The sequence below is a fragment of the Calypte anna genome, chromosome 5A (assembly GCF_003957555.1).
Source record: "Calypte anna isolate BGI_N300 chromosome 5A, bCalAnn1_v1.p, whole genome shotgun sequence".
Taxonomy (NCBI): Eukaryota; Metazoa; Chordata; class Aves; order Apodiformes; family Trochilidae; genus Calypte; species Calypte anna.
Window position 1 is genome coordinate 19,776,192 of NC_044251.1, and position 14,696 is coordinate 19,790,887.

Here is a 14,696-nt window from a genome sequence, read left to right on the forward strand (position 1 = left end):
CATTAAGCTGTTCTGGGGTTTTGTTTGCTGTCTCCATCCTCTAATGTCATGTTTCCTACTAAGCAAAAAAGGGTTGCTTAGCATCACAGTGGAGCAGTGTGATAGTCTTGGAAGCCATCATGTTAAATAAGGAAAAATCCTTTACCGCTGATAAAGTATTGTTTGTTTTTAATTTGGAGTGCAGGAGTTTGGAGTGTATTGTTATATGTATGTACAATATGCTATGTGAAAAGTCTTGGTGATCTAAAAGTACCGAGCTATTTGAAAAGTCTTTACAGGGCATACCTGTTGACCTGCAGGTGTATGTTTTAATAGAAAAATACCAGACATACAGAATCCTGTATATGGAGCTCATTTAATCTGCTAAGAAAACTAAGAACAGTAATTGTGAAAAAGTAATTGTAATGGTAACTTCATTTTCATTACTTGTGTTTGTTTTGCTGTTTGTTTTGTGGGGGCTTTTTCGTAGTCACTGATCCAGTACTTGCTGAAGATGAAGGACTGGAGTTCAGCAATAAGAGAAGATGATGACACTGAAGATAATCACTGGGACATAGATATAAAGTGTGAAACAGAGAATGGAGAGCCCTTAGGTATGACTTGTGTAGCTTCCTATCTTTAATATTTAATAGTTGTTTTAGAAATACAGGGCCAAGAAACTTTTAGGCAAGTTGAAATATTAACTTTGTAGAAGTTGGATTTTTAAAACTCACCTTAATATTGTTAACCTCAGACAGTTAACTAATGCTTTGTATTAAGTGGTGATTCTCAAACATTTTTAGGTAGTAACCTTGCATTAATTTCTCCTTGGAGCACCTCCCAGCAGCAGCACTGTGGGTCCTTAGAGCATAATTTCATCTTCCTTATACACAGGTGTTACTGCTTGTAGGCAGTATGGTAGCACTGAAATCAGAGGGGTGCTGATGTAGGTCCCTTTAAAATGGCAGCACAGGACAGCCTTTCTTTTTCCTTTTCCTTGTTGCAGCTTCTTTTTATGCTGTTGCTGATTATACCATTGGGCACATCCCAGTAAATCTTCCAGTGTGTATTCAGCATCTCTTTTAGCATAAGCATTGACAAACCAAGCATTAGAATATAGGCATATCCCTTCCCTCTAAGCTATGCCTGTCATGGTATGTTGGGCATTGCTTTTTTATTAAAAAAAATAATAGAAGTAAGCTCTGTCAGAAACTTTTTTGTGCTTTTCAAGTGACAAATTATTCTATTCTGTCAATTAGATGATCAACAAAAACGAACTGTAAAGAAATTGATCTATGCTGCAAAGGTATGTGATTTTTAGAAACTTGTGGAAGGAAGGGGGGGCACTAGACATAATACGTGCAATGTATAGCATATACATAGTAGTATCACAGTTCAGTGTCTTTTAATATTTAATAAGATAATTTTGCAGGCATGCAGTTTCTGGTAATCTTAAAGCTCATCTTTAAAAATTCTTATTGTAGTTAAATGCTTGCTTAAAAACCCTGGAAGCAGAAAGAGATCAAATGTATTCAAAACTGTCTGATGAAACTAAAGCTAAAGGAGAACTGACAGGTAATGTTGTTTTGCCTTTATGATTAGTAAGATGCTGCTTTTGTAAAATAATGTTACAGGCTGTAAGCATTGCTAGAAGTAAAAGCTCAGTTAAGTTTCCATTAAAAGCTCTGTTTGATTTTTAAAATGCCAATTTGAGATTAAGTTGCTTAGCTGTTTCAAGTATTTTGGAGGAAAAAGCAAGTGAAGCTGCTAAAGTATCATTTGCAAATTTTGTTGTACTCTGGAATATTCTATAACTTAACAGTTACAGAATCTTAAAATGTATGGGAAAAATTATGCTAATATATGGATTACCTTCTTTACATAATTACTGGGCATGAAACAGTGAAGTTTTAATACAAATTTTAAAACCATCTATTAAAAATGGTAGTTTAAATGTAATATGCTTGTAATGGGTGCAAGCTCAGAATGTCTTAAAATCTACATTTGAAGAATTGAACCTAAAAGCAACTTGCCCTGTTTTGTTTTTTTTCCTTTGCTGTGTAGGACATAGTGAATTAAGCCTTATGAAAAGAAAACACTGCTACTGTTAATTCAAATTAAAGCCTGGGATTAGCTATTGGTTTCATAGATAACAGCCAGCAGAGTAGCTGTCACATTTGAATGTACTGTGTTTTGTTATTTGGGTGATTAAATGCTCTGTAAAACAGAATTTTTCAGTTTTTGATGGTATTTTAAACTGACCTTTTATGCTAGCACGTGATGCATGCTCAGAACTGTACTTTGTGGCATATAGAAAGAGGAGTTGCTCGTTTCCCATCAAAACCGATACTGCTTCTCAGTTTGTATAGTTTATTGAAATATATTAACATGTTATTGCTAATATTAAATAGAATAGAATCAAATATTTTTACAGACTTTTTCCATACTAAAATATCATAAATTTTTTTGTTAAGTGTGTGCTGTACATACCTAATTATCTTTAAATTTGGCAGAACGTATAGAAAACCTTCAAAGTCAACAAGCTTCCTTGCAGTCTGAAAATGAATGTTTTGAAAGTGAAGTTCAAAAGCTTCAGCAGAAACTTAAAGTAATGACTGAGCTTTATCAAGAAAATGAAATGAAACTACACAGGTACTGGTTCCTTTTTATATTCAATGCTTACTGTTTGATTTGAATGTAACCCTATGGTTTGGGGGACTGAAAATTGTTCAAAATTTGAATACCTCTTTTCAGAGTTCTCTGAATTACGCAGATCCTGTTACATTACAACTTCACTTATATTTGTGATCATAGTAATATTATAGAAATTGTTTTCTTGAAAGTAGTGGTATATTATTTTAGGACTTTTCCACTAGCAAATGCTAAAGTAAAAATAAAACAAAAGGTAACACACTTTCTAGCTTTGCCCACCTTATTTCCCAGAATGAAAGCTTGATTTGTTTGTTTTGTGTTTTTTTTAAACTAAGATGTGTAATGCAGCTATCAAAATTGCTGAAAGATAATCAGTAGATGCTTTAACTGTGAGGTGTATTTCTGTATAGTAGAGAGAGCTAGTAATATAAGCAGAGGAGTAATGCTGTATGAAACTGAGTTTAGAGTTGAAACACAGGCAAGCTAACTATTACAGGTCAGCAACACCAGAACCCCTGTGCATCAGGCTTTTCTCACCAGGAATGTGGTGAGCTGGACCATCTGCCTTATACTCAGGATGATAGTAGGGATTATGATTTTCTATTGGTTAGAATGGGATTGGGCATGTAGTAACCTTGAGAAGTATGTGTGTGGATGGGGCAGAAAGGGGTTGAGGGCACGATGGCAAGATTACAGTTGTTTTAGCCAGAAATTGTTTCTTCAAGGAGCAGACATAATCTGGAAGGCAGTAAGAGAAGCAGCACAAATACTGATCCTCTGCTAGAGCAATGCATGGGACCTTTTTAATGTATTAACTTTTAGTAACATGCTGTGTAGTATAAATGTACAGATATTTGGCACCTTTGTAGCTGTAACAAAATGTGGAAATCCACTACATAAAATGTTTGATCTTAGAAAAGGCCGGGGAGAAGTGGAAAGGAATCTACTAAAAAGAAGCTTGATGGGCAGTTAGAAAAGAAAAATGTTAGCAGACTGTGTGGATGATACTTAAAAATACCACTCTGAAGCTCAGCAAATGTGTGACCCCTAGCAAACATTTTAGAAAAAGCAAAAAGGAGTGGGGAGAAGCTGACATGATGAGAGAGCAAAATATAGGAGGCTATTGATATTAACAAGGAACCTTTTAAAAAGCCAGTTATGTTCAAACAAGGGAAATAAAGTGGTAAATGAAGATTGGGTTGAAAAGAGGTTTGGTTTTTAGTTTGTTTTATTTGATTTATGGTGGCTTTCCCCCCCAGTGAAATAGTCTTTGAATATGGATTGTCTTCTAAATTCCTTTTAGGAATAGTGATAATCTAATGGTTTCATATAAAAAATTAACAGAATAAACTAATATGAATACAAGCATGCTATTTAGGCCACTTCATATGTTGCCTACAAAACTCTTATCTGGATAAATATTGTGTATTCATCGTGCCTAAATAGTTGGAGAAGATCTTCTTGGCAGACCAACTACAGAATTGTTGACTTCAAACAGAATTAGTGATAGCTTTTGATTTTTCCTAAAGGAAGCTGACAGTAGAAGAGAGAGAACGCCTACAGAAGGAAGAAAAGCTTTCTAAAGTAGATGAAAAAATTAATCATGCTGCTGAAGAACTAAACAGCTACAGGTAATTACAGATCTTAGTTGCTGCAGTCATTTGTTGCAAAGTGAACAAAATGTGATGGAAAATTGATAAAAACACCAGTCTAAGTGAAAGTCTTTTCTTCCACTGTCTTTGTTTTGTTTGTGTGTAGTATTACACACTAAGGGATTTTTTTCTTTGTTAAAAATCTGAGTATGGAAGATCACTAGCAGCTTTTCTTCCATTTGAATGGTAGTTGTATTGACATTAGTTTTAATGAATTGGTAGCAATCGGTCTTAAATCAAGGTCCCTTTGAACAGAGACAAAAATAGGAAGTTAAGAGAATACTGTGAAATAAATGCAATGTTCAGTTTTCCTATAGATGCTAATATGTTTGTGTTATAGTAGTCTATTTCTGTATCTCTAAGCTTCTCACACAGTATGGTTGTTTAGAAATCCTGTACTAAAATTCGGTGATGTGGGAGTATTTTCTGTAGCTGTTTTAACTGCTTTGTTCTGGTTTGTGTTACACGGTGTACTTCTGGTTTGTTTCTGTGGTTTCTCAGACTATGGCACAATTCTTCAATCTGTAACACATACTCCTCATCTTCCTTCGATGTTTATGGGAGTATTGACTCTGAAGAGCACCATCAGCAATCTTCCCTTTCTCTAGAATGTAAAGTTAGACATTCTTCAGTATTCATACAGGAGGACAGAACTCATCTTGATGTACTCAGAACATGAACTTTGGAGACATCTTTAAAGAGATTGTTATTATTGCTAATGGAGTATAATGAAACAAGGTATTTTTGCCCAGCCTGCTGAAAATGTAGAGCCTAGAGAAGTTCTGCACAGGGCAGCTGGCAGCAAAAGTGGCATCCATCTCTGTTACCATTACAGTAAAGAAGATTTTCCTCATATGTAGGTTGAACTTCTTGTGTTGAAGTTTGTGGCCATTGCCCCTTGTCTCTCACTGGATACCACTGAGAAGAGTCTGGTCCTATCCTCCTGATACCCACCCTTTTGATATTTATAAGCATTGATGAGTTCCTCCTCTCTGGCCTGAACAGACCCAGCTCTCAGCCTTCCCTTGTGTGGTAGTTGCTCCAGCTTCCAAATTATCTTAGTGGCTCTGTGCTGGAGTCTCTCCAGTAGTTCCTTGGCCTTTGTGAACTGGGAAGCACAGAACTGGACACAGTATTCCAGATGGGCCCTCACCAGGACCAAGTCGAGTGGGAGGATAACCTCCCTCCAGAGCAAGCACCTGCTTGCTGTGCTCTTGCTGATGCACTTCAGGATGTCACTTGCCTTCTTGGCCATTGCTGGCTCAGGGTCATACTGTTGTCCATCAGGACTCTCAGGTCTTTTTCCACAGAGCTGCTTTCTAACAGGTCAGCCCCTCACCTGTACTGGTAAGTGGGGTTATTTCTCCACAGCTGCAGGATCTTACATTTGCCCTTGTTTAACCTTATTGAAGTAACTTAGTACAAGTGACCATCACTCAGGACTGATGGTTGTAGCCTGTAACAGCATGATCTTCCAAGCCATACTAGTATGTTTGCTGGCTGTTAGAGCATATGTGGAGGGATGTCCTTCATATTAGAAACATATTGCAGACCACTGAAAAATTGGGGGGATGTTGGATGTTTTGGTTCTATTATTTTGTTTACATTCTTGTTTGTACTAATCTAGGGCCCAGAAGTTCCACTGCTGCTTTGTTTTTTTTTCCATGGGCCTGAGTGGCAATTCTTTCTTTCATTTTTAAAAAAAAAGTCTGTATTATTATGCCTTATGATTAGCATTGTGTTTACTGTATTGAAAATAAGTTGCCACCACACTTTATTACAGTGTCATATATCATAATAAATCCTGTTACAGGCAGCGAGCAAAGGATCTTGAGGAAGAGCTGGAACGAACCATTCGTTCTTACCAGAATCAGGTATGTGCTTTGTGTTACTTAGCATTGATGGGAAGTAGGAGGGATTTTACTTCAACTGAAATAACACTTTCAGTTAGGTTGTGATACTGTATATGGCTTGCTTTTGTTGGATAGATTTTTTTCCTTTTTTTTTCTTCTCAATGCCGTCTGGTTTCAACTAACAGTTTCATTGCAGAGATCACCAGTTAACTTTATTAGAAAGTTAAAATTTTAGATGTCTCAGAATAAATAACCCACACATTAAATTTACAAGTAAGAGCATATATGCAGTCTTAATTTTCTTTTTTAGATGAATAATGATCTAATTAATCTTTTTCACAGATTACTTCACATGAGAAAAAAGCTCATGATAATTGGGTAAGTTCCAAGTGCTGTATTAACTTTGTGTGTCTTCCTTTTCTGTGATTTGCATACCTTGCATTATCACTTTTTTGTTTCTCATTAAAACAAGCCAAAATTAACTCTAACTTGTCACCTTTAAACATTAAGTTCTTTCAGAAACACAAAAAAGCATGTTAAAACTACTTCTACCACATAAAATAGTGGGATAATTAAGCTGGATGCGTATGAGTGCAGTAGAATGACATTATAATACTATTTTCTAGAGTAATAAATCTGCTGGAATAACATCTTAACATTTAACAAGCATGTGACATTTTGCTAATAAAAGATTTTGGCCTTGTTTCAATGTCATTTTAATGTTTTCCTTGGACATACTTCACTCCCTTTATCTACTAATAGAAGGCATTATGCCCTGTGAGAACAGTATGTTCCATTGACAGCTTCCAAAGAATGCTGCTACAAAATCTGTTTTTACCTTTTTTACAAAGAGGAAGCTTTAAAATATCTTCTGACTAATACGTTCTTCAGTTTCATGGAATGGTCTGTTTAAGACAGAATCCTGTTAAAAGCCATGGTGTTTTATGGTGGTTGTCTCAGGTTTTACCTGCATGATTTTAAAATAAAACTGTCTTATATAAGATTTGAGACTTTAAATCTTGTAAATATACTGTAGATGGTTCCAAGCAACTATCACAAAAAGAAATTAATTTCTGCAGTTTTAAGAAGCTTCAGAAAGGCCATTATCGTCACTCAGAAATTTGGGTAGTAGTGCTGCTAATCCCATTTAGTGATGTGTGTATCTGCTTCTTATGCTTTATGTACAATTAACATCTTGTGAAAATACAGTCCATACACTTCAGATAGAAAAAGATAGCTTGGACCTGTCACTTTTATGAAGCAATTAATAAAAAGCAATATCTAAGCTTTTTTTTTAATTTTATTTTATTTTTAAATCCCTCCCCAAAGCTCACAGCCCGAGCAGCTGAAAGACATCTCAATGATATAAAAAAAGAAAACGCACATAACAGACAGAAGTAAGTGTAGTCCTGATCTAATTCTAAGTAAATGCAGTTTGGCATGTGAGTACGTTTTGGATTTATGCAATTTAATGTTTTCTAGACCTATGTTGATCGATTGTGGCCCTAACAGGGCAGTTTTCCATTGGAGTTCTGAAAGAGTGAGTTATTTGAGCATTCCTGTAGTGACAGCATGCAAGAAAGTAAGACCTTAAGAACTATGTTATGTATTGCAATATCTCATGAAAAAAGCAAAATGTAGCACTAGAACTGAAAGGTTTTAGGAGGTGGTTTTTTATTTGTTTGAAGTAAGTAGGTATGAAGTAAGTAGGATGTCAGGGTTACCTAATGATTTGACAGCTTATCTCAGAGGTTAATATTGACCTAACTGATCAGGTGGTGGTGGTCGAGAGGAACCTTTAGGTGTAATGGAAGGGGATACTTGGAATGCAATTCAGAGTACTCACAAGAGTCTGGGCACTGTGACATCTGACATTCTACTTCTGAATTACAGTTTAGGTACAGCAGCAGAGGAAATACTCCAGGAAATCTTAAGTTCAGAGTTCTGTGACATTCTTTTTTTTTTAGGGAATAGAATACCTTGTTTCATGAACCCTTTAAGTAGAAAGCCTAGTAGTAAACAGTGCAGTCCAGTAAAACTTTCGCACTTCTTTGTTATTTACTACTTTTTTGTTGTTTATTTGCAGATTAACTGAATTAGAATTCAAACTTGACCTTTTAGAAAAAGATCCTTATGCTCTTGATGTTCCAGTTAGACCATTTGGCAGAGGTACAGTATTGAATTGTAAAATAGAGCCTAATTGTTTTGGTTTATGGTTTTGTTTCCTGAGATATCACATATATGATTGTTTGAAAACTGTCTTGGCCATATGTGTAACAGTAATTTAAAAAAATAACTGGGTCTTAAGTGATTCTAGGTCATGCAGAGTATTTTGTTGAAACTAGGACCCTTTGTAGTATCAATGAGAGTAGTCTGGGAATATGATACACATAGTAATTAGAGCACAGTTTTCATTTCACCTATACAATTTCATTTTAAACTTCACTTGAGAAGTTTAATTACTTTATACAGTTTGCTAAACTAAAAATTGTGAACTTGAGTATTTTGTTTTAACTGTTCCAGAGCATTCCCCTTATGGACCCTCACCAATGGGCCGGCCTTCATCAGAAACAAGAGCTTTTCTTTCTCCTCCAACTTTATTGGAGGGTCCTTTAAGGCTTTCACCTATGCCTCCAGGTGGAGGAGGAGGAAGAGGTACAATTCTTAAACTTCAAAATTTATCTACTCTGGATTTCTCTCTCCTCTACTACAAACCTGTCACACCTTTTCCTCTTGCTGGTGACAAAAAGTATTAAAATGACCAGTTCAGTTGGTCAAACTCTGTTTCAAATTTAGTTGGACAAACTCTTCCTGTTTTTCAGTGTTCTTCTCAAGCTGTCTAAAGTGTAACCGTACAATGGATAATTTAGATGTTACTGGTGGGTTGGTCATTGGATTTACTTTAGAAGTGTAGATTCAGAGAAATGAAAAGCCAGACTTTATTTTTTAAACAAATGGAGTTCTGCTGAAATAGATCTATGATTTTAAAGTATACAAGAGTTGATTAGTTTTCTAAACAAAGAATACTGCCACTTCCATCTCATTGGTCTACAGTCAGTGAGAGAAGAGAGTACCTGTGTTGTCAAATATAGACAAAAACCAGACAGTTTTATTGGGGTTCACCATACTAGAAAGTTACTGTTTCATTAACTGTTTCATTCCTTTGTTCTAAGTTTTGAGGCAATCATACATGGAGACAGTTTCTTCACTAGTTGTAAGTGGTGCCAGGAATGTTGTAAGGAGTAAAATGCAGATATTAAGTAGGTGAAAGCAAGCCATGGTGCCATGAGTTGTAAGGAAAGAAAAACACTGTTTCTTCATTTATTTTTTTCTTTTACGTTGATGGAAGCAGTCTAGATAAACGGTAGAATGGAGTTCACTATCTGTTACAGGTGATAAAGAATCTACTATTTAATTTGCTTCTACTGTTACACCTGATGAAACATGTACTTACTTCATGGGCACTCTGTCTAAATGTCTCTTCTATAAAGATTTTGCTCATTAACATTGATTTTTTACCTTCTTGAACTGCTCATTTACTTTATTTTTTGTTAAAAGTATATCCAAAGAAAGTTGATTAATTTTCTAAGTCAGAAAAGCTTGAGATAGAATGTTCAACTCTAGCTCTGCCAAAATTTATTTGTATAGACAGTAAGTAATGAAACTGAGTGTATCTTTAAACTGTAGCTCAGCTGATGCTGGTGAGGAAGAATAAAAACTGGATTTCAGGATGCAGTACTAGCAAGGAAAGAGACTATGCAAAGCCTTAAGTAATGCACATTTCACAATGGAGAACTGATGTAACTTGGGCAGATAAGCAAACAATATGCTTAGTGCCAGCTACAGAGCAATTACAGTGCTTGCCTCACTTTGCACAAGACACTAAATTTTAGGTTGAGTAATAATTTGATACCAGAATTTTCAATATATTTTAAAGGAAGCCTACATCCTAAAATCACTCATCATTACAGTTTCTCTTTCACTTGGTTATGTGTTGACCTGTCTTCTCTTATTTTTTTTTCTTGAATGAAGAATTAGAACAATGTGGGTATTTTCTTACGATGAAGGGATAAACTCTGTGTGCTGATTTTGTTAGTTTGCTTGTGATCAATTTTGATCAGAAACCTGTGCAGCAGGTTTTTTAGCAATGAGAAGATAAGTTGGACAAACTAGTGCCTTCATAAAACAAATGAACTGAAACTCCTAAAGTTATTTTTAAAACTGCAGGTGCTCTAGTCTGCACCCTTACCAAGACTTTTTAACTCCAAATAAAACTTTTAAGCACTTCCAGTAAACAACTGGTCATCAGCAAACAGCTGGAAAGTCCTGTGGAGCCGTGTACCTCTCATATGTTGACACTGTTTGCCTTCCATGATTTATTTTACTATTTGCAGACTTCATGAAGAAAGCCATAATAGAAGATTTTAAATACCTGTGTAAATAACTATCTAATTTCTTCAACTAGGATCCAGAGGACCAACTGCCATGTATGAAGCTAGTAATGAAAGAGGAGAACTGAGTTCTGATAGATTAACTGATCCCCACAGACCACCATCAGATACTGGATCCCTGTCTCCTCCTTGGGACCGAGACCATAGGATAATTCTGCCTCCACCAGGTATGAAAATATGTTTAGCTACTTCATTTTTCCATAGAGTTACTGACTTGCAGTGTATGTATTTAAGTATTTTTTTATTAATAATAGGAAATATTTTCCTTGGAACTGCATGTGCAACTGTACTTGAAAAGTTTATTTATTTTTTTAATAGTAGTTTTTTCCTCCTTCTTGAGTGGTATACTTCACTTATACTACTTCTGTGCTGTCTTCCAAATAGGTATTGGTACTAGCAGTGTACAATAGGCTGCTTGGTTTCATCATTTTTTAGTTTTAGTTCATCAAAACACTTGTCTGGGCTGGATAATTAATAAGAGATCTAAGAAAGTAAAATGTTTTAATGGTAACCGAACTTTAAATAATAAATAAAATCCAGCTAATGTTGACAGATATTATGTTTTTCAGTATTCATGTAATAATATAAACATTGTTCTATAGTAGAGTCATCCTGTTTGGTATATATTTTCATGTTATACTGTCTCTTTAATAACAAAATCAGTCCTGGCTTTTTCAACTAAACTGCTGTATTGCACATTATCACATCAGGAAGATGGAGGATAATACTGATATTTCTAAAGTAAACTATGCAGGAGGAAGGACAATCCTTCTGTATACCTGTAATAAGGAAGCAAAAATGCTACAACTGAAAACAAAAAAATAAAAAATAGGTAAATATACATGTTAGAGTACCTCGATTATTAGATGCCACAAGCAGTGTTTTAATTGTTACACATCAGAAGCCTGATTATAAAAGTCCAAGTCTGCTCATGATGCACTTTCTCATTTGGCACACCTGATCTGTTGACAGAATACTGCCAGGGATGTGGTCTTGTTTCCTTAACCTGAACTCTGTTCTGCACTTGGATGTCACTGATAAAGCTTGTTTCTGTAGCTGCATGATTGATTGTTAGCTCTGAAGCAAAGTTGGTGGAAATGCATATGAAACATAATGGAAACAGCACTGGTACCAAAGAATGGCTTAAAACATGTAACTTGTTTTGCCTTTGACCTTCATTGCTGTGCTGAACCTTTGTTTCGAGGCCCCACTACTTATAACTTTGGCAACCATAACTTCCAGAGTTCAACTGTGTGTTAAAAAATCAGTTGACTGTCTCATTTGCAGCTCCTTAGAAACACATGCTGTGGTATATACTTCATGGGGTTCCTATGTTTGTTTTTTTTTTAAGGTTTGTGTGCTACCCTTTTTAATAGTAATTTTAGATGTTAACAGGAGTGCAAGACATTTTTGCCAGTCTAAAATTGTATGGAATGGAAGGAATAAATTTTCACTGGCTGTGTGATTTTTTCAATGCTAGGTGAGCCTTACAGTGACACAGTTCTTCCTCCTCGAAGACAAGAAAGATTTTTCCCTAATCCTCCAAATACTGGAAGACTTTCTGGACCAGCAGAACTACGAACTTACAATGTGCAGTCCTTTGATAAAACAGGTGGGAATTGCTTCTATGGTACTGTCAAATGGTGAATCTCAGTATAGGTTGACTAAATGTAGTAAGCCATGGCAAGAGGACAACTTTAGAGCTACTAAGAGAGCCTTGAGTCCATTGAGGTGAGTTTCATTGAAGGGGCCAAAGCTTTAAATGTCACAAACCCTTACTTTCATTTCCATGCCACATTTGGGTAAGTTAAAGTCAGTAAGATTGGAAGAATAACAGAAAAATTTTCGAATACTCGCTGGCTTCATATACTGAAGTTGAAGGTTCTGAGGTCTCCTCCTTCAAACTGTTTATCATACTTATAGCTTTTTGTAGTTTACAGTGCAGTTGCCCCCAGCTTAATCACAATTTCAGGGACCCAAGTACCATTTGTTTTAAATTGCCCAATTATGGAAATTCTAGTTTGTGACATTTGGAAAAAGCTAGAAGTTCAGAGGCAAGGTTTTTGTGGCTTAAACCTTATCACTGAAACTGTTTAAGAGTTTAAAGCCTTTAATAATTATTAAGCAGTTTTCATGCTTATTTAATGGCCAGTAAGTCACATGCGTCTGATAAATCAGCGAGGCTGATGAAGCTGTTAAGCTCACAACAGCAAATTTGCCACTCGGTGTACTCACATGATAAGGAGTAAGTTACCATCTTTGTTGCCTGGCTTCTGGCAATAGGAGAGAGAACCTTTGTTACTTGGTGTTATAATGTAATAACTGAGAACACTGAATTGTGTTTCAGCTCACAGTTCAGGTTTTACAGGGATTTGTTCTTGACTGGAAGAGAATTCTGTTCCTGTGCAGTCACTCACCTGCTTTTCCTCTCTGTGTTTAACTTCTGTGTTCTTACTCTGTGTTCCACTGAGGCTTGTGTTCTAGCACCTAGATACTGACTGAAGGACAGGAGAGCGCTCTGTCCTTTCTCTCACTTGGTGCATCAATGGTTTTTACCCTTTTATCCAGCTGTTGGCAAGCAATAATTGGAAAACAAAACAACAAAACCAAACTCTAACTTGAAAAGCTGTATTCAGTTCTTGGGCTGTTCAAAACCTAGTTACTGGAAACAGGGTTTTGGATAACCTTGCTGCCAGCATTTAGCTGGTCATGAAGCATATGTGAATGTTACTTTTCAGAGGCATATAATTTCACTAGACTTAGGTGAATGTTGGGAGTATTTTTGCTGTTTTTACAACTAAACTAAATCCAAACCCCCAAAAAACCCCAACCACAAACAAACAAAAAAACCCAAAACAAACCACCCCCATGCAGCACATACCATTTAACTTCTGAACAGCAACATGTCTACTACAAAATTCCCTGACAGAATTCCTGGGTACACTGGATTTGCTTTATTCCATACAACTCAGAGTTGGGCTATCACCACAGTGGCAGTTGTAATCTGTATAATCTATAATCACAGTGGTAAAGTTATAATCTTCCAGGTCATCTTACATAGCATTTTACAATGATTACATGATATTTACAAAGTCTTTCTAATTTTCCATGGAGTCTTCTTGTTCTTAGAATTTACCATTATTAAGTCCCTTCAATACTTCTTCCTCAGCAGACTTCTCTTTTCTATTTTTTTGGTTCTTGCTTCTTATTTAAAAGTTATCCTTGAGTCATCACATCTCGCATTAATTTCTTACCTGGTTCTATTCTAAAAAGACTGCAGTGTTTTATTAATTTTCTTATAAGAATAAGCACCTCTATTTCTAATGCCCTTAAGCAAGCACACCTGTAAAAGTAAATTTTTTATCTATTGTAAAATGCAGTTTAAATTGATTGGTTTGACTGGGCCTTTAACTAGCCTTGGGTAGAGCTATACAGGGGAGAAGGCTTCAGAACTTCACTCAGGGCTAGCAGCAAACAATTTCTCTGAAGTGTCTCTCAGTACTGAAACTGAGGCTCCAGTTCTAAAGAGTGAATGAGCTACACTTCCTCAGCAAAATATTCTTTAAAGTGAGCAAAAAAATATACCTTTTCCTAAGATGGAGTAGTTAACTCTTCAAAAACTTTGAAGCAAATACTTGGAGCAAGAAACTTCTTGTCAGAAAGGATGAAGCTTGACAAGAATTTCTGAGGTTTTACAATGGCAAGTCTCATGCAAAAAAGCCTTTTTTGTCTACAAATTTTGGTTAAAGATGAAACATTTACAGAAGTTGGAGTAAATACATATAGCTTTGGTCCTCAGTTGTCTTTTATTTTGCCTGCAGAAGTGTTGCTTGGTACAGTGATACTTTTTTCCCCCCTCTTTTCTTGCCTGTATATCCTTCAGAAAAAATACTGAAGTCAGTGCTGGGGAAAAGGAGGTCAGCACTGAATAACTTGTCTATCTTTTGCATACAGATGGACAAACTTCTTCAGAAAGCAGCCCACAAACAGAACTGACTGGAAATGAGATGAAAGATCATTGTAACCTTATTGTAAGTAGCTAAACAAACTTGATTTAAAGAAGCCTTAGTTTTCTGCAAAATGTTTAGAAAAATTTGTTCTAGTACATT

At 35.8% G+C, this 14,696-nt stretch overlaps 1 protein-coding gene across 6 annotated transcripts in view; it reads left to right on the forward strand.

Moving 5' to 3' along the window:
- The window catches only part of MIA2 (MIA SH3 domain ER export factor 2), a 35,582-nt gene that overhangs the window by 19,034 nt on the left and 1,852 nt on the right, over positions 1–14,696 (forward strand). For all 6 annotated transcript variants that reach the window (XM_030451804.1, XM_030451807.1, XM_030451805.1 and 3 more), the window contains 13 exons: positions 470–593; positions 1,239–1,285; positions 1,464–1,554; positions 2,493–2,631; positions 4,161–4,262; positions 6,097–6,157; positions 6,479–6,514; positions 7,466–7,533; positions 8,223–8,305; positions 8,660–8,791; positions 10,602–10,754; positions 12,068–12,199; positions 14,542–14,618. In XM_030451804.1, coding sequence (XP_030307664.1) covers positions 470–593; positions 1,239–1,285; positions 1,464–1,554; positions 2,493–2,631; positions 4,161–4,262; positions 6,097–6,157; positions 6,479–6,514; positions 7,466–7,533; positions 8,223–8,305; positions 8,660–8,791; positions 10,602–10,754; positions 12,068–12,199; positions 14,542–14,618 — 1,245 coding nt within the window. The remainder of the gene's footprint in view (positions 1–469; positions 594–1,238; positions 1,286–1,463; positions 1,555–2,492; positions 2,632–4,160; positions 4,263–6,096; positions 6,158–6,478; positions 6,515–7,465; positions 7,534–8,222; positions 8,306–8,659; positions 8,792–10,601; positions 10,755–12,067; positions 12,200–14,541; positions 14,619–14,696) is intronic.